Consider the following 20313-nt stretch of genomic DNA (forward strand, 5'->3'; position numbering starts at 1 on the left):
AGAGACCAGTCCCTGGAGAAGGACATCATGCTTGCTAGAGGATCAGTGAAAAAGAGGAAGACCCTCAGGAGACCGATTGACACAGTGGCTGCAACAATGATTTCAAACTTACTAATGATTGTGAGGATGGCACAAGACTTGTCAGTGTTTCGTTCTGTTGTCTATAGGGTCGCTAATAGTCAGAGCTCACTCGATGGCACTTGACAACAACCAACAAGGACATTCCACAGTATGAGTTCAATATATCAATTTTTTTTGTGGATCAGACTTTTGGTGTTGTGTCTAAAGCTATTTGCCTAGCCAAAATTTGTGTTTCCTCAATTATTTTTCCCATAAAATATAATATTACATTTTAAATTTAGGCCTATGATCAATTTTGGAGTTATTTTGTGTACACAATGTGGGACATAGGTTAATCCTTTCTTTCTTTTCTTTTTGCATGCTGTTGTTTTTGCATGTGCAAATGCAATATTTTCCCATATGACATTCAATTCTTCATCATCGATCGCTGAAAACACGCTTGTTGCATTTTTAATATCTCTTCATCTTTTTGCTACTTTACATCAATATGTTAATGTACATAAGTCATCATCCTAAAGAAATCATTCTTTAATTTTGCTTCACCTTTGTCTACATGTCATATTTCCTATCCCTTCATCTTGAAACTTCTTAAAATAACTGTCTCACTCATTATTTCAACTTCCTGAACCCTCATTCATTTGGTCTCATAACTCTTCATTCACTCATTCAAAGTTTGAAAATGGATTAGGCTCCAATTATTGCATTAAAAGTATTACTACTGTAATCAATAATGATTGGGCTAATTTCAGATATAATAGCCCACTTTTAATCTTCATCATCTGTGAAAAGTCTAGAGCATTGACCTTAATTTTTTTCTTATAACAATTTTACTTTTTATCTTTAGTCTACACGAATTTTTTTTTTTTTTTATGCAAGAGAGGTGGGAAATAAACTTTGCTTTTATCTAAGCAAACAGCTTTCTTTGTCACAATTGAGATGTGGTCATGATTATAATGACAAATACAGCAGAAATGACTTTCCAAAGGATATTGCTTATAAGCTAGATTTAGAGATCCTGTTCTCTGGGAGGTGAGAAGTTTTGACTGTATCACCTACCTCTCAGAGGTAATGGAAAATGATGTTAATTTCAAATTCACTGGAGAACATTGAAGGACTCACAGGAATAAAAAAAAGATTATCAGCCTCTACACTATTAACGCTCTCTTCTTTGTCTTTACAGGTCATCCCAGACCAAGCCATATGATGGATTCCATGGAACAATTCAATCAGTCCCAAGTGTCAGAATTCATTTTGCTGGGACTGATCAGCTCCCAAAATACACAGTTCCTTCTCTTTGCACTCTTCTCAGTTACCTATGTGATCACTGTTTTGGGAAACCTTCTCATTGTGGTCACAGTGTTTTATACCCCATACCTGAACACCCCCATGTACTTTCTCCTTGGGAACCTCTCTTTTGTGGATATGACTCTTGCTTCTTTCGCCACCCCGAAGATGATTTTGAACTTGGTAAAAAAGCATAAGACCATTTCCTTTGCTGGATGTTTCACTCAGATCTTTCTCCTTCACTTCCTGGGTGGGGTTGAAATGGTACTGCTGGTCTCCATGTCATATGACAAATATGTGGCCATTTGTAAGCCTCTGCACTACACTGCCATCATGAACAAGAGGGTATGCATTTTGCTGGTAGTGACTTCATGGTTCTCAGGTCTTCTTCACTCAGGGCTTCAGATACCCTTTGTTGTGAATTTGCCTTTCTGTGGTCCCAATGTGGTAGACAGCATTTTCTGTGATCTGCCTCTGGTTACTAAGCTTGCCTGCATAGATACCTATGTTGTACAGATAGTCATTGTTGCCAACAGTGGAATGATCTCCCTGAGCTGTTTCTTTATTTTGCTTATCTCCTACAGTCTGATCCTCATTACCATTAGGAGCCACTCTTCTGTTGGGCAGTCCAAAGCCCGTTCCACACTGACTGCCCACATCACAGTGGTGATTCTCTTCTTTGGCCCATGCATCTTCATATATATCTGGCCTTTCAGCAACCACTCTGTGGATAAGTTCCTTGCTGTGTTTTATACCATTGTCACCCCCATCTTGAATCCAATAATCTACACTCTGAGAAACAAACAAATGAAGGCTGCCATGAAGAAACTCTGGGGTTCTTTTGTGAGTTCTAGACAAGATACTTAGGTTTAAAATATAATTCAGAAGGAAACAGAATATTTTTAAAGTTTTTAAAGATTACTTATAAAATTCCAGTTATTGTATCCATGTAGAAAGCCAAGTACAAAAGAGCAAGATTTTAAAAACCAGCCATATAAGGATATTTTGAATATAGTACTAACTAAAAGTAAATAATTTTTTTTTGGATTTTTAAAATGATATTGTCTGAATTATAAAAATCATCAACCACAGACTCACTTGTCCTTCAGAAGAGCTAGTAAAGACATGCTCTATTAAGGTATTAAAATGACATTGCTTGAGATGAGGAGCCATGATGGCAGAATAGACAGACGTTTCTGACAAGCCCTCTTTACAACAAAGACTCAAAAAAACTATAAAAGTGTATATTTATGACAAGCTAGGAGCCCTGAGCATCAAAAGCAAGCTTAGAAAACCAACTAGGGGCAAGGGGAGGAAGAAATGGTTCAGAAGTGGAGATGAGTTACTGGACCTGAATTTCCAGGATACCTTCGGCACTATTCCCGGGAGTAGCTGCAGCAGGCTGGTACTAATGTTCTGCAGCAGTTTCCTCAGGGATAAGCAGCCAGCCACACAGCCTAATCATACGTCCGGAACCAGAAATGTACTTGTGTATATTTTACCATGCCCCCTGGCTCCCAAGCTGGCTTCAGCATCTGACTTCCCTGAGCCTGAGATAGGCGCTGTTGAGCACCTAGAGCCAAACTCCTGGCCTTGGAGAAGGAATAAATTTGCAGTTGGGGGAAAAGATAATTTGCCAGCTCCACTAACCAGGGGATCTCAGGACAGAAGCGGCTCCTGTCCAGGCATAAACAGTTCATGGACTTCGAGTACCTTTCCCCTCTGCATGGACTTGTGTGGACCTATTTCAGGAGAATAGGCCCTTGTTGGTGGACTCCAACCATTTCAGCTGTGTGGCAGAGAGGAGGGTGTTTGATGTTTGACATTGCTTTGCCTATTAAACATGGTCCTCACCTACCCACATCAGGGGCCTAAAGACTAGTGGCTCCACTCAAGTCACTCAGCCACCCGTGGCAGGGGTCCAAGGATAACTGGTACCTCCCAGTCCTTACAACCTAAAAAATTGGGTACCCATGGTCTGTCTACAGAAACCACCCACTTGTACTCTCTAGGGAACAGGGACACACTTTCCTCAGACATATAGGGGATGATGCTCAACCCCCAGCCTTGTTTAGAGTGTGGCTCCCTGCTGTAACCAGATACTGGTACTACATCAATCACCCCTGCCCCTTTAAGACTGTAGGACAGAGACTGTACCGCACACTTGATGATCAGCTAGCTGAATTCATATAAGAAAAGTGAATGGACTCCTAGACTGATTAACTGATAATAGTTCTACCCATCTGAGGACAGGATGTCAGAGCTCCAAAGGTTAAAATAATCAAGCTAGCTCACTCAAGCAACCCATATGGGCATATCAAAACAAAGCAAACCAAGAAGCTATGACGCAGTAAGCAAGCATAAAATAAACTAATACAATAACTTATAGATGGCTCAGAGACAACAGTCAATATCAAGTCAAATAAAGAAACAGACCATGATCGCCTCAACAAGCTCTCAAAACAAAGAATTAAAGATCTTTTAGATGAAAGTGCATTCCTAGAATTACCAGAGGCAGAATACAAAAGATTAATATACAGAACCCTTCAAGACGTCAGGAAGGGAATGAGGCAATATGCAGAACAAGCCAAGGAAGACACAGATAAAGCAATGGCAAAAAAATTAAAAAAGATTATTCAGGAGCATAATGAAAAATTTAATAAGCTGGAAAAATCTGTAGACAGACAGCAATCAGAAATTCAGAAGATTAACAATAAAATTACAGAAGTAGACAACTCAATAAAAACTCAGAGGAGCAGAATTGAGCAAGTGGAAGGCAGAATTCTGAACTTGAAGATAAAGTGCTTGGCACTAATATATTTGAAGAAAAGTCAGATAAAAGCATTAAAAAAATGAAGAAACCTTAAGAATCATGTGGGAATCTATCAAGAGAAATAACCTACAAGTGGTTGGAGTACCAGAACAGGAGGGATAACAGAAAATACAGAGAGAATTGTTGAAGACTTGTTGACAGAAAACTTTCCTGATATCATGAAAGATGAGAAGATATCTATCCAAGATACTTATTGACCTCCACATAAGGTAGATGTTTAAAAAAAATCACCAAGACATATTGTAATCAAACTTGCCAAAACCAAAGATAAAGAGAGAATTTTAAGAGCAGCTAGCGATAAATGAAAAGTCACCTACAAAGGAGAGCCAATAAGAACAAGCTTGGACTACTCAACAGAAACCATGCTGGCAAGGAGGCAATGGGAAGACTTATATAAAAAATTGAAGGAAAAAAATTGCCAGCCATGAATCCTATATCCATCAAAACTGTCTCTCAGGTAGGAAGGTGAAATTGGGACATTTCCAGATAAACAGAAGTTTAGGGAATTTGTAAAAACCAAATCAAAACTACAAGAAATATTAAAGGGAGTTCTTTGGTTAGAAAATCAATAATAGTAAGTAGCATCCCAAGACTAAAACACTGGGCAGAGCAATCAGAAGTCAACCCAGACAGGGAAATCAAAAAAAAAAAAAAAAAATCAAGATTTAAAAAATGCTCAAAACAGGGTAACATCAATGTTATTATTTAAAAGAAGATGACATTAAAACAATAAAGAGGGACTAAGAAATGTAGTCATAGATCTTCCAAGTGGAAAGGAAGATAAGGTGATACAAAAAAAAAAAAATAACAGTTAGGTTTAAATTTAGAAAAATAGGGGTAAATAAAAGGTAACTACAAAGGAGACAAACTATCCTACTCATCAAAATAAAATACAAGAAATAGAGACTCAACGGAAACAATATCAGCAACAATGAATATGAGGAAAGGACAATATATAATCTACTCTGCACATAAAATTAAGTGGGAAAAAAAAACTGTCAACAACGCACAAAAAAGATATCAAAATGATAGCATTAAATTCATACCTATCCATAATTACGCTGAACGTAAGTGGACTAAGTGCACCAATAAAGAGACAGAGAGTGGCAGAATGAATTAAAAAAGAAGATCTGCCTATGTGCTGCCTACAAGAGACAAACCTTGGACTTAGAGACATAAACAAACTAAAACTCAAAGGATGGAAAAAATATATCAAGCAAACAACAATCAAAAAAGAGCAGGAGTGGCAATATTAATTTCTCACAAAATAGACTTTAAAGTTAAGTCCATCAGAAAGGATAAGGAAGGACACCATATAATGATTAAAGGGACAATACACCAAGAAGATATAACCATATTAAATATTTATGCAACCAATGACAGAGCTGCAAGATACATAAAACAAACTCTATCAGCATTGAAAAGTGAGATAGACAGCTCCACGATAATAGTAGGAGACTTCAACACACCACTTTTGGTGAAGGACAGGACATCCAGAAAGAAGCTCAATAAAGATACGGAAGATCTAAATGCCACAATTAACCAAACTGACCTCATAGACATATAGAACACTCCACCCAACAGCAACCAAGTATACTTTCTTTTCTAGTGCACGTGGAACATTCTCTAGGATAGACCACATACTAGGTCATAAAGCAAGCTTTAGCAGAATTCAAAATATTTGAAATATTACAAAGCATCTTCTCTGACCGTAAGGCCATAAAAGTGGAAATCAATAACAGAAAAAGCAGGGAAAAGAAATCAAACACTTGGAAACTGAACAATACCCTGCTCGAAAATGACTGGATTATAGAAGACATTAAGGATGGAATAGAGAAATCCAGAGAATCCAATGAGAATGAAAACACCTCTTATCATAACCTTCGGGACACAGCGAAACAGTGCTCAGAGGTCAATTTGTAACACTAAATGCGCACACACAAAAAGAAGGACAAAAATGAAAGAATTATCTCTACAACTTGAACAAACAGAGAGCAACAAAAGAAACCCAACAGGTAACAAAAGAAAATAAATAATAAAAATCAGAGCAGAACTAAATGAAACAGAAAAACAATTGAAAGAATTAACAAGATAAAAGCTGGTTTTTTGAAAAAATCAACAAAATTGATAAACCATTGGCCAAACTGGCAAAAGAAAAAAAGGAAAGGAAGCAAATAACCCAAATAAGAAATGAGGTGGGCAATATTACAACAGACCCAACTGAAATTAAAAGAATCATATCAGATTACTATGAAAAACTGTACTCTAACAAATTTGAAAACCCAGAAGAAGTGGATGAATTTCTAGAAACACACTATCTACCTAAACTAACACAAACAGAGGCAGAACAACTAAACAGACCCATAACAAAAGAAGAGATTGAAAAAGTAATCAAAAAACTCCCAACAGAAGAAAAGGCCTGGCCCGGACATCTTCAGTGCAGAGTTCTACCAAACTTTCAGAGGAGTTAACGCCACTACTACTAAAGGTATTTCAGAGGATAGAAAAGGGACGGAAAACTCCCGAACTCATTCTATGAAGACTGCATATCCCTGACACCAAAACTAGGTAAGGACACGACAAAAAAATAAAAAAAATAACTGCTTTTGTACCACCTGGTGATACCGGTACCATTTATCACACTAGAGGATGATCCCAAGAGACAGAGACCACCTCCACAATTTTTTTAAATCTCCGTATGCCTCATCATGAATCTTAATTTCATTTTTCACAGCCAAGAATCAAAATTGTCCTACTGCCAGCTGAAGACAAGAGAGAGAAGAAAGCAAGTCGTTAACTCTAGAACATCGTCAATCTGCCTATTGGATCTAATTTCATCTGTCATATCCAAACTATCATTAAGGTTAAAGCACCAAATCACCACTAAACACTTTGTAGACCTGAAGCATTATCCCGTAACAGACAGAATTCCTGGTAGAATTACCTAGTAAGAATGGCCAGGGTTCCCAGTACTGATTAGACACGAACTAACACTAACAGAAACTATATTAGGAAGTCCTCAGGGTGGGGTGTGTATATGTTATTGACTTGTTCCTTCTTACGGTGCTATGAAATTAGAAGACTCCTGTCCTTCTAGATATTTTTTTTCCATCTGAAGTCATTTCCTGTTACTGCTTCTGAACTGGTAAGCAGAAGAGACATTGCTAACACAGTAAGGCCAATAGATTGTCTTGTTATGTCTCCAGCAAATTAGCAATTATTAAATGAATTTGTTATAATCAGTCAAGGAAAGGCACAGTCTCAGGTTTGTGAAAATGGACTAAAAATAGAATTAAATTCAGACTTATGAAAACTGGTGAGATAATTTGTATCACGTTTCTTTCTAGTACAGAGTCATGCATACAGCAGAGACGCAATAGGTGATTGCACTTGTTACCATTGAGGCAAGAATTTGAGCCTTTATTACATGCCAGACACTTCACTACATGCTAAGATAACAATGATGAGTTGCTGAAAGAATTCAGAATTTTGGGCTAAGGACAAAAATATGTATAAATAACTCAACTACAGGTTACAAGGACAGTACTATAGGATGACACAGGAGAATAGCATAAATTCTGACTCGGTTTGTTAGAAATGGCTCCACCAAAAATATATTGTTTTATTTACAAATTAAAGGGGAGTAGGCGTTAGAGAAACAACAGGATGATCCACCAGGTGCTCCTTGGAAACCCTACAGGGCAGTTCTACTCTGTCCGATAGGGTCGCCATGAGTCAATACTGAGTTGACGGCAACGGGTTTTTTTTTTCTTTTTTTGATGCATCGATTGAGATACATGTGTTTATTTTTAATAGGAAGTTAAATTTCCTGAAGCTATCCTCTCTAGAACCCTTTGAGAGGACAAATAGGCTACCGCTAAAGTAGAACCATTAAAACAGCAATTCTCAAAAACCCATATTCCTTTAAGAAAATCTAAGCATTTCATACCCAAATAGACACTCTATTTGAGTTATGCTTGGGGTTACTGTTGTCGATTAGACCCTAGCCAAATCCAGGAGAGAAACTGTTAGAGCTACAGTTGCTAATCTGAGAGCTTTTGCTGAGATGCTATGAAAACTAGAAGTGGGAAAATACTAGTGTATGCTACGTGAAGAATATATAGACTGTCATTACGTCTCTTAAAAACTGCATGAATCTCAGAAAATGGATCACCTGTGATTGGCTTTACTTCAATGACCCCACCCATAATTACTTCATTTTCCTGTGCCTTGGCTTCCCTTTATTGTTTAACCCCGTCAGTGAAGCAAACCCATTGCCTCTGAGTAGATTCCAACACATTGAGACTCTGTAGGACAGAATAGAACTGCCCCATAAGGTATCCAAGGCTGAAATCATTATGCAAACAGGCTGCCACATCTTTCTCCTGCAGAGTGTGGCTGGTGGGTTTGAAGCACTGATTTTGGCTAGCAGCCAGGTGCTTTCACCTCTGCAGCACCAGGGCTCCTTAAATATCTGCACAGTAGCCCTGTTGGATTCCTCTTCCCAAAGGGAAGAGCAGCAATTCGATACCTACTTTCTCGTCATCGTAAATCTGACTAGAGAAAAGGAGTCTGGAAGGGAAAAAACAATGGGAGATAAGAAGTAACAAATGAAGGGCATGGTGTTTAGGAGAAGGGGGTTGTCTATTAAGGATAGGGATTGAGGAAACTGAACACTGAGAATGAATTTCAGAAAGAGTTAGTTCCTTTTTTATTTTAATTCACCATAGACTGAGGAGCTAAGCAGTGCTAAAAGCCTGAAAATCTACCCAGTTGCAATTGAGTCAAAAATAACTCATAATAACCCCATGTGTATCAGAGTAGAACTGTGCTCCATAGGGTTTTCAATGGATGCATTTCTTCCAAGGGGCCCGTGTGGACTTGAAACTTCAACCTTTTGGTTAGCAGCTGGGCGTGTTAGTGGTTTGTACCACCTAGCAGTGCCGATCAGATGGCAGAGTCAGTGCTTTCACCTCGCAAAACTCTCCAGGTGGGGTGTTGAATCAGGACAGTTGACTCTTCCTTAATAAGAACCATACATTTGTTAGCCTCTCTATTCTGCAAATCTTTTTTTTTTTTTTTTCCCAGTTGTGCTATATATGAAGGTTTATAGAGCAAACTAGTTTCTCATTAAACAATTTATGTATATAGATATTGTTTTATGACATCGGTTGCCAACTGTATTACATGTCAAAATTCTCCCCTTCTCAACCTTGGGTTCCCCATTACCAGCTTTCCTGTCCCTTCCTGACTTCTCATCCTTGCCCCTGGGCTAGTGTGCCCATTTAGCCTCTTTTTGCTTTATGAGCTCGTGTAATCCTTGGCTGAAGGGTGAACCACAGGAGTGACTTCATTACTGAGCTATCAGTGTGCCTGGGGGCCATATTTTCAGCGTTTCTCCAGTCTCTGTCAGACCGGTAGGTTTGATCTTTTTTAGTGTCTATGGTCTTAAAAGTTTGTGAATGGCCATCTAAGACCCATTCTCAAGCAAGGGAGAATGAGGAAAACCACAGACATAAGGGAAAGATTACTCCAAAGGACAAATGGACCACAAGAACCACAGCCTCCACCAGACTGAGTCCAGCACAAGTAGATGGTGCCCGGCTACCGCCACCATTGGCAAATCTTTGGTTTCTCTCCCTCCAGAGTTTACACAGCATTGAAATACCTGTAAAAGGCAGGTGAGCATAATGCAGTCAGGGCTCCACAGTTGTTACTAATCAGGGTGTCCAAAGCCATGGGGTGGTGGTAAGGTCACCAATCAGGAAAGCACCAGTACCATAAGGTCTGACAAACTAGTTAGGTAAAGCTTTCACACACGACTAGCCACAGCATCAAAGAGATATGACAAAGCAACTAAATGGGCTGAGGGTGGAGGTCATAAGCAACCTAAATTCAGAGGAGACCAGAGCACCAGCTCAAGAAGTCCTTGAACCTAAAAGAAATATTTTCCCCAGAAAAGGTTTGCACAATACTTCTGTTTAGGCAACAATGACTTGCAGGGAGGAGATGCTGTGTTTATTTTTCTAGTGTAAGAGATTAGGAAAAGGAGAGGCAACATCCTAATTCTATTAGTGTTTTCCCTAAATTTCAAAGTATCTCAGATAAGATACAAATATATGAAAACTTCCAAGTTTGTTGGTGAAAATATGAATCCTCTAATTTAATGATAAAACAAACAAACAAAAAAACTTGTAAAAATAAAGAGAACCGCTGATCCACTGAAAAGGATGCAAGACTATGCTGGAGTGTAGCCTCAACTGTATGGTTAATAACATTTAGTGTCACAAGTCCTGAGTGTCAATCCCAGTCCTTTATCTGTGTGAACCTCAGCAAGTTAGGAATAGTAGCAATCACTGACATTTATTGTGTACAAACTATATTCTAGGTTGTGTGCTAGTGCTTTTCACACAGTTCAATTAAAATACTCAGTCTCCCCAAGTCTTGTGTTTTTTATGAGTAAAGTATAATCATTGAGATATGACACAATTACTCAGAGGAAAATCTAATATGAAAATTAACGTACAAGTAAACTTTGATCAAGGCTAAAACCTTGACAGTAGCTCCCTTCTGTTGTCTAACAATCCCAAGAGACAGACAGCCTAGAATGATAAGGTAAGCCTGGCCTTCCTACATTTCCTTATACTTTGTTTCTCCATTAATAGCTTTTGAACAATTACATGATTGAGGTCAGTTATAGCCCTTGTGAACATGACTGTAAGCAGGAAAATATTATAAAACAATTCTCATATCTAATAGAAAATTTTCTCTATTTATAAACAAGTTAGATTCCTAAATATAAGTTCCTAAGGCCATTTGTTCATAACTACAAGCAATTACTAAATCCCCCAGTTCAAAATTGGCAGCATTGATGCAGTTTGATCTAGGACAGAGGTCTGTTTTTCTTACTACGAATGACTGTAAGTTGAATGCAAGCGATACTTTTTTGTTGTTGTTGTTAAATAGTGGTAGCCTCTGGTGTTAAGGTAGGTGGGAATTTTATGTCTCCCTCTTCCTTTCATGAATCACACTCAGGTGCACGGCTGGCTTAAGGCATGTGAGGGCCATAAACACCGATAATCTGTGATGCCCCCTCCTCTGCTTACGCACGCATACAAATAGGATATGTGAGTTATATATGTACATGTATGTGTATATATATAGTGCGCGTGTCTTAAAACCCGTGTCTTAGTTATCCATGATAAAACTTCTTTTTAAATGCAAGTATAATATAAGCAATTGAATGCAAAGGTGGTGTATAGCATTTTAGGGGAATAAGATGAACTGGATTATAAATTTTTATTGAATGTGTGGTACTAACATTTTTACTATATACCACATTTTCTACAAAAAGAATAGTCCATATATTCTACAACAAAGAAAATGAGTCACTGAAATTACTTGTTTCAACATTCAACCTAAAATTCTGTTGATCTCCCACAACAAAAAATTGGCTTTCACCAATTTTTCTCTAAATGGTTTATACTTCAGTTTTGATGCTTATTTCATAACAAATGCTAGAATTATAAATGAAAACATATCATAAAAGAAAATTTAATGATCAGAGAAATATTATTACAAATTATTATATTTTATTTTTAAGTAGATCTTACACCTCTAAAATATAATAATTAAAAACATTACTTTCTGTTCTTTGGTCTTACAAATTCTTCAATGATTTCATCACAGTTAAGCTTCCAAACAATATCTACTTCCATAATTATAAGGATAATGAATCAAGTCTTTCTTGAATCATTGCTATGAGCTGAGGGCTTTTGATTCTCCTTAGAAACATAAATGAGCATCCCATTTTGAAGTTTGTGATCATTAAAATTAAGAATATGTGTAAAGCGACTTCAACATCAGTAAATACGTATTGTATTTTATCTTCTATTATGGAATCATACATGCCTACATGAGTAATATTTGTCTTTCTTGAATCTGTAAAATTAGTTCTCATGTAAGAATGAAATCATCACACTTCTCCATAAAGGTTTGTTCTTAAGTCATTGGGATAAGCCTCCACTAATTTCTTGGATGCCTTCATGAATTTTTCATCAGGTATATCCACACTGTTTAAGAAGGAAAGGATATTTGAAAGAACTTTCTACACTTTTGCCCTTCTTTTTATGTAAAATACAGGTGTGTCAATGATGGTTACACAAAACTGATCTTTGGCACTCAATGATATTTCTGGAGCAGTTCTATCATTTGTTTCTTTCTAAGGCTTCAATGAAGGTGAACTGCTTCATAATCAATATTTGGCCAGATTTTTTGCTGTGGTTTCAAAATCTTTGCTTATGTAAATACTCTTTTAAGACTAGAAGAGATCTCTGCATGTCTTTAAATTTACTTCCGAACCTTGGAGAGTTAGACTCATTCAATCAAAATGCTGAGGTATATTATTTCTCATAACCAACTTAAATGCATGCTCCTTTTGGTGTCTTCTTTTTGTGTCTGGTCTTCAGCAATATTTTACAAGGCATCTAGAATGTACAATTCCAGGATTGCACTCATTGCTACAGCATGCACTTCCCAACATGTACTTGAAAGCTATTTTAATCCTAGATCATGGCCTAAATATGTTTTAAGAACTGCCCAATGATGAATAGAGGTGGCAAAAAATATGTAGAGTAACTGAACAGTAGGAAAAAGAAAAATAAACTGTTTCTGGACAACACTCAACTGTGCTTTGTTCTACAAGATTAAGTGAATGTGCAGTACGTGGTATGAAAATGGTATGTTCATTACATTCTAAAATATTCTGTTGCAAGCCTTTATATGGAATGACATATTGGCAGCATTGTCATAGGACTGTCCTTTGCACTTAGGAAAATCAATTTTGAAAACTTCACAAAGGGGTAAAGTACTTGATCTGCAATTTCTTCACTTTTAAGCTAGTAAATATAAGTCACTCGACAGGTTTTCTGTCTGTTGGAGATACATATCTTAGAAACAATACTTAGCTTCTCTCTATGAGAAAGATCAGGAGTGAAACCTACAAACTGAAATATAAAGCTGTACTTATTTCACTGAAAATACTTTATTGATCTTTATCACTATTTGTTGATTCTTCACTAATTGTTTTAGATGTACATGATGGGTTGTCCTTTCTTGTGTTACCATATTTTGAGATGTGACCTGCTAAAAATAGACCAAACTGAGCAACAAGGTCAGGTAAACCAAGAAAATCGTCATTTTGTGGAGGCTGAAGCACTTCATTTCTTCCTCTAAAAGATAGTCCATGTTCAGCGATTGTTATAATGACAGCAACAACACATTGAAAAACAGTTTTCCAGTAGTGGCCTTCTCCTTTAATTTGTGTTCCCAGTTCATGAGTTAAGCCAAAACCAGGTCTTTGGTTTAAAAATGACAACATACTATCTCTGAGAATTGAACTGTTTTCATGTTTATTGATCAAATTCTAGTTGCGCCAACTGCTAAATCCATCTGTAGCAAATCAAGAATTAAATGATTTAGGACTGAATAGTTTGCATACAAAACAGTATACAAAGCTGACTGATGGAGAATACAGTAGCCACTACCTCTTATAATTTTCACCATTCACTTTGCACCCTAGAATTATATTCTAGCTACAGAACCCTATTTATTTATCATCCAGAAATTTTCAACACGACTTTTCAAAAGGTCCACGGTGATGTTGACAATCATTTGGCCCTCTTTCAAGCCAGTAATTTTCATCATTAGGAGAAAAATTATTCCACAAAGCAGGATCTACATTTCTGCTATTTATGGGGTCTGCAGATGTGACAATTGAAGATCCTAAAATAGGTTCACTTTCTAAACTATCATTATTATTATTATTTTACTACGGCAAGGAATGAATGCAGACTTTGGAACAAATTCTATTACATTAGTATTCCTGTTAGTAATTTCAGCACTAGCAATACTAATACAACAATTTGCACTCATTAAACTTTAGCATTTCAGAAGAAATCTCTTCTGTTTTGTTACATTTTTAAAATAGGACTTAATTTTGGAATTGTCTTTATAGAGTCACAAATCCTTTCATTTTTATCTTCTGTGATCTTTTGTTTTTGTGCTCCACTTAGTTGTCACTGTTTTATTTTACCTGGATATAAAATTATGCCATTTTAAAAAATTGGTTCTACCATAGCAAATAAATTTGAATAATTGAGAATAAGTAAAATTTACAAAACAAGTAAATTTTATAAAATAAAATGAATGTTAGCACAAAATTTATATTTGAAAATTATTAAGTAAAAAAAAATGGTTTGCAACATGTAATGTTCTTTAGGTCTGAGATAGTCAAAAAAAATAGTACTTACAAAGAAGTTGGAAATAATTTCATTCATTTGTCTTAGGATGTTTGTTGGTGGGCCCTTCATAAATGTCCATGAATGTTCTTAGTCTTAGAATAATACTTAAAAACTTGTACACTCACTTTCCATCCTTTGATGCTGCATCTTCATAGTTCATTGGACTATTGCTGATCCCCAATGGGGGTGAGAACAATCTCAAAGAGTATGATACAAATACAACGGTATGACCAATCTGAAGATGCATTTTGAATCGCTTTGCACAAGACCAGATATGCCAGGAGTTGCATGATTATAGTGCCTCTGGCAGGGTCTTTTGTGGTGAACAAGAGAACTGAATGTGAGGTTATGTTCAGCAATTATATCTGATAGGTCAAAAATGGAAAGGAAAATATAATTGTTCTCACATACAAAATTAGTGACCTGCCAGTTCCCTTCCACCGTGCACTCACTTTCCTTATGTCCTGTCCAAGATGAACACATATTCTGATGCCTTTAATATGTGTTTATCTTGCTTATTGGGTATTCCGTCCCTGCTCAGGTGGTTTACTATAAAGAAAAGAAAGACTCAGGTGGTGTGTTATAAATGTAAGAAAGACTCAGACTGAATTCTACTAAAAACACACACATTTATCAACAATCAGACATAATCATACAACCTATTCCATAATACACACTCAGCATTTCTCAAGCTGAAAGAACTGAAGAAAAAATTCAAAGCCTCAAGTTTCAATATTGAATGATTCTTTGGGCAAAACATTGAATGACACAAGAAGCATCAAAAGAAGATGGAAGGAACACTCAGAATCACTGTACCAAAAAGAACTAGTCAACATTCAGCCATTTCAGAAGGCAGCATATGATCAACAACTGATGGTATTGAAGTAAGAAGTTCAAGAATCACTGAAGGCTTTTGGGAAAAACAAGTGTCTAGGAATTTACGAAATACCAAGTAAGATGTTTCAACAAACAAATGCAATGCTGGAAGCACTCACTCACATATGCCAAGAAATTTAGAAGACAGCTACCTAGCCAGAGAACCAACTGGAAGAGATCCATATATGTGCCCATTCCAAAGAAAGGCGACCAAACAGAATGAGGAAATTATCGAACAATATCATTAATATCACACACAATTAAAATTTTGTTGAAGGTAGTTAAAAAACTGCTGCAGCAGTACATTGAAAGGGAACAATCAGAAATCTAAGCCAGATTCATAAAAGGATGTGAAATGAGGGATGTTATTGCTGATGTCAGATGGATCTTAGCTGAAAGCAGAGAATACAGGAAAGATGTATTTGACTGTGTGGATCATAATAAATTATGGGTATCATTGTGAAGAATGGGAATGGCAGAACACTTAATGTGCTCATGCAGAGCCTGTGCATAGACCAAGAGGCAGTCATTCGACCGAACAAGGGCATATTGCATGGTATAAAATCAGGAAAGGTGTGTGTCAGGGTTCTATCCTTTCACCACACCTATTCAATCTGTATGCTGAGCAAATAATTTAAAAAGTTGGACTATATGAAGAACTAGGTATCAGGATTGGAGGAAAAAACATTAACAACCTGTGATATGCAGATCACACAACCTTGCTGGCTGAAAGTGAAGAGGACTTGAAGCACTTACTGATGAAATTCAAAGACTACAGACTTCAGTATGGATTACAACTCAACATAAAGAAAACAAATTCTTCACAACTGGGCCAATAAACAACATCATGATAAATGGAGAAAATATTGAAGCTGTCCAAGATTTCATTTTACTTGGCTCCACAATCAACACTTAATGGAAGCAGCAGTGAAGAAATCAAACAATGTATTGCATTGTGCAAATCTGCTGCAAAAGAACTGTTTAAAGTGCTAAAAAACAAAGATGTCACTGTGGGGACTAAGGTGCATCTGATCCAAGCCATAGTATTTTCAATTACCTCATATTCATGCTGTGCAATTAATAAGGAAGACCAAAGAAGAATTGATGCATTTGAATTATGATGTTGGTGAAGAATATTGAATATATCATGGACTATTAGAAAAACTAACAAATCTGTCTTGGAAGAAGTTCAGCCAGAATGCTCCTGAGAAGCAAGAATGTAAACTTCATCTCATGTACTTTGGACATGAGGAGGGACCAGTCCCTGGAGAATGACATCATGCTTGTAGAGGATCAGAGAAAAAGAGGGATATCCTCAATGAGAGGAATTGGCATAGTGGCTGAAACAATGGGCTAAACTCACCAATGATTGTGAGAATGGCACAGGACTGGTCAGTGTTTTGTTCTGTTGTCCATAGGGTCACCATGAGTCGGAGCTTACTCAACGGCACCTAACAACAACCAACAGCAACATTCCACAGTACAAGTCCAATTTATCAATTATTATTTATGTATTAGATTTTTTGTGTTGTGTCTACAAACGGTTTGCCTAACCAAAATTTATGAGTATTTTCCCCTATTTTTTCCTATAAAATTTAATATTATATTTTACATTTAGGTTTATGATCAATTTTGGAGTTAATTTGTATACACAGTGTGAGGTATAGGTTAATCTTTTCCTTTTTTTTTCATGTTGTAGTTTTTGCATATGCACATTCAACTTTTTTGCATATGACATTCAATTGTTCAGCAGTGATCATTGAAAACACATTTGTTGCATTTTTAATATCTCTTCATCTTTTGGCTACCTTACATCAACATATTAATGTACTTAAATCATCATCCTAAGGAAATAATTCTTTAATTCTGCTTCTCCTCTGTTCACATGTCATATTTCCTATCCCTTCATCTTGAAACTTCTTAAAATAACTGTCTCACTCATTATGTCAGCTCCCTGAACCCTCATTCATTTGGTCTCATAATTCTTCATTCACTCACAGAAAGTTTGAAAATGGATTTGATCCCAATTATTCCATTAAAAGCATTTCTACTGAAATCAATAATGACTAGGCTAATTTCAAATATAACAGCCCACTTTTAGTCATCATCTGTGAAAATTCTAATAGCATTGACCTTAATTTTTTAAATATTTTTCTTATAAAAATTTTACTTTTTATTTTTATATTTAGTCTACATGAATTTTTTTTTTTTAATGCAAGAGAAATGGGAAACAAACTTTGCTTTTATCTAAGTAAACTTCTTTCTTTGTCACAATTGAGCTGTGGTTGTGACTATAAAGCCAAATACACCAGAAACTACTTTTGAAAGGGTATTGCGTACAAGCTAGGGTTAGAGTCCCTGTTTTCTGGGAGGTGAGGAGTTTTGACTATATTACCTACTTCTCAGAGGTAATGGAAAACAACATTAAATTTGAAATTCAGTCGAGGATATTGAAGGACTCACAAGAATAAATAAAGATTGTCAGCTGCTACACTATTAATGTTTTCTTCTTTGTCCCTATAGGTCATCCCAGATCAAGCCATACGACGCATTTCATAGATCAATTCAATCAGTCTCAAGTGTCAGAATTAATTTTGCTGGAATTGGTCAGCTCCCAAGAGATACAGTTTCTTCTCTTTGCACTCTTCTCAGTTACCTATGTGATCACTATTTTGGGAAACCTTCTCATTGTGGTCACAGTGTTTTATACCCCAAACCTGAACTCCCCTATGTACTTTCTCCTTAGAAACCTCTCCTTTGTAGACATGACTCTTGCTTCTTTTGCCACCCCTAAGATAATTTTGAACTTGGTAAGAAAGCATAAGACCATTTCCTTTGCTGGATGTTTCACTCAGATCTTTCTCCTTCACTTCCTGGGTGGGGTTGAAATGGTACTGTTGGTCTCCATGTCGTATGACAGATATGTGGCCATTTGTAAGCCCCTACACTACACAACCATTATGAACAAGAGGGTGTGCGTCTTGCTAGTAGTGACCTCATGGTTCTCAGGCCTCCTTCACTCTGGGCTTCAGGTACCACTTGTTGTGAATTTGCCTTTCTGTGGTCCCAATGTGGTAGACAGCATTTTCTGTGATCTGCCTCTGGTTACTAAGCTTGCCTGCATAGATACCTATGTTGTACAGATAGTCATTGTTGTCAACAGTGGAATGATCTCCCTGAGCTGTTTCTTTATTTTGCTTATCTCCTACAGTCTGATCCTCATTACCATTAGGAGCCACTCTTCTGTTGGGCAGTCCAAAGCCCGTTCCACACTGACTGCCCACATCACAATGGTGATTCTCTTCTTTGGCCCATGCATCTTTATATATACCTGGCCTTTCAGCAACCTCTCTGTGGATAAGTTCCTTGCTGTGTTTTATACCATTGTCACCCCCATCTTGAATCCAATTATCTACACTCTGAGAAACAAAGAAATGAAGGCTGCCATGAAGAAACTCTGGAGTTCTTTTGTGAGTTCTAGACAGGATACTTAGGATAAAAATATAATTTAGACAGAAACAGAATATTTTAAAAGCTTTTAAAGATTTCTTATAAACTTCAGGTTATTGGATCCATGTAGAGTAAGCCAAGTACAATATAATATAGCAAGATCTTAAAAACCAGCCATTTAAGGATATTTTGAACATAGTACTAATTAAAAATACATAACTTTTTTTTGGATTTTTAAAATGATATTGACTGAGTTATAAAAATCATCAACCAGATGCTCACTTGTCCTTCAGAAAAGCTAGTAAAGATTTGATCTATCAAGGCATTAAAATGACATTGGTTGAAAGGAAAAAATAAAATGAACTCTCAGAAAGTCTATCACATTTTTCTGTACAGCCAGAACGATTTGGCTATTACTCTGGACCCAAGGTTTGTCTCATTTTACTCAACAATATTAATATCTGAGTCAACACTCACATGTGGTACCTCATAAGAAAACAGGAACTATGGTTTTCAATATCTACCTATATCATCAAAATATGCTCATTTTCTTTGTTGCTGACAAAATGAGAAAGTTTCTACAGATTTTCTCTTGTCTGCTAATATTATGAAATGTTACTCCCATATTGTATCCAAAAGTATTTCAATTTTAGAAAACAATGCTCTTGATTTCCAAAAAATTACGCATTTCAGAAAGACATTTTTTCTCAAGAGTAATTTGAATCTAAAATATAATCTCTAATAATAAATAAATTTAACCATTTTGTTACTTTCTAGGGATTTAATGCAATGACTTTTGAATACCACAACATCACTACTAATTTCCGTTAATAAAACACGATTTCTTGGATTTTTTTTCTTACCTGTGAACCTGCTTAGACTGATTTACAACTTTTAATCTCTTTCCTTCTATAATACAAGTCATTGATGTATGAGATAAAAATCAGCAGCTATAGAAATTTTGTTTTATCATCTGACATGTCTAATTGTAAACCAAGTGGACTGTTGGCAATAAATAAAATCAACGCATATTTGTTGATAGATTATTTTCTTCACTTTTACATATCCTTTGACCATAATCAATTACAAAAATAGAATTAATGAATGAAGAAGACCTTGAGATCTTAGGGAAGGAATTTTAGGTAGTGCCAGCAACCGTGATTACAAGGAAAAGGAAAATAAAAAATCATCTATTTATCCCAGCCTCCCCTTATGCCAGACACCTAGAATACCTATATTTTGAGGGCTCCTTCACAACTCTCCACTTGTGAACAAGAATTTTTATAGAAATTCACTGATCACTGTTACAAGTGTATCTTTTCTGCATGGATTTATTTTTCTTGTGTTTATTAGATGGCTGCCTATTCAAAATAGGCTTTTAAAACCTTAGACACTCTCCATGAAAGATAGCCAGGCACCATCTGTTCCATCTTTGCCATGCCATAGCTTGGATCTCTGCTTCTGTGATCTTTCAAGAAGGGGTGTACA

At 36.4% G+C, this 20313-nt stretch overlaps 2 protein-coding genes across 2 annotated transcripts; both read left to right on the forward strand.

Annotated features, from left to right (window-relative positions):
* The first annotated feature begins 1230 nt into the window (after positions 1-1230).
* LOC126083918 (olfactory receptor 4K17-like) lies at positions 1231-2232 on the forward strand. The gene has a single exon (XM_049898014.1). The coding sequence runs from the start codon at positions 1282-1284 to the stop codon at positions 2230-2232; it is 951 nt and encodes a 316-aa protein (XP_049753971.1). The 5' UTR covers positions 1231-1281.
* Positions 2233-10042: 7810 nt separating this feature from the next.
* LOC126084600 (olfactory receptor 4K17-like) lies at positions 10043-18869 on the forward strand. Its single transcript, XM_049899195.1, has 2 exons — positions 10043-10160; positions 17899-18869. Exons 1-2 carry the CDS (start codon positions 10043-10045, stop codon positions 18867-18869), a joined length of 1089 nt encoding a protein of 362 aa, XP_049755152.1.
* The last annotated feature ends 1444 nt before the right edge of the window (positions 18870-20313 follow it).

Source organism: Elephas maximus, chromosome 10, assembly GCF_024166365.1.
Source record: "Elephas maximus indicus isolate mEleMax1 chromosome 10, mEleMax1 primary haplotype, whole genome shotgun sequence".
NCBI lineage: Eukaryota > Metazoa > Chordata > Mammalia > Proboscidea > Elephantidae > Elephas > Elephas maximus.

Coding starts and splice junctions, on each gene's coding strand:
- LOC126084600 (XM_049899195.1), top strand. CDS start 10,043: ATGACAAAGCAACTAAATGGGCTGAGGGTGGAGGTCATAAGCAACCTA. Junction 10,161..17,898: donor AAATATTTTCCCCAGAAAAG/GTTTGCACAATA, acceptor TTGTCCCTATAG/GTCATCCCAGATCAAGCCAT.
- LOC126083918 (XM_049898014.1), top strand. CDS start 1,282: ATGATGGATTCCATGGAACAATTCAATCAGTCCCAAGTGTCAGAATTC.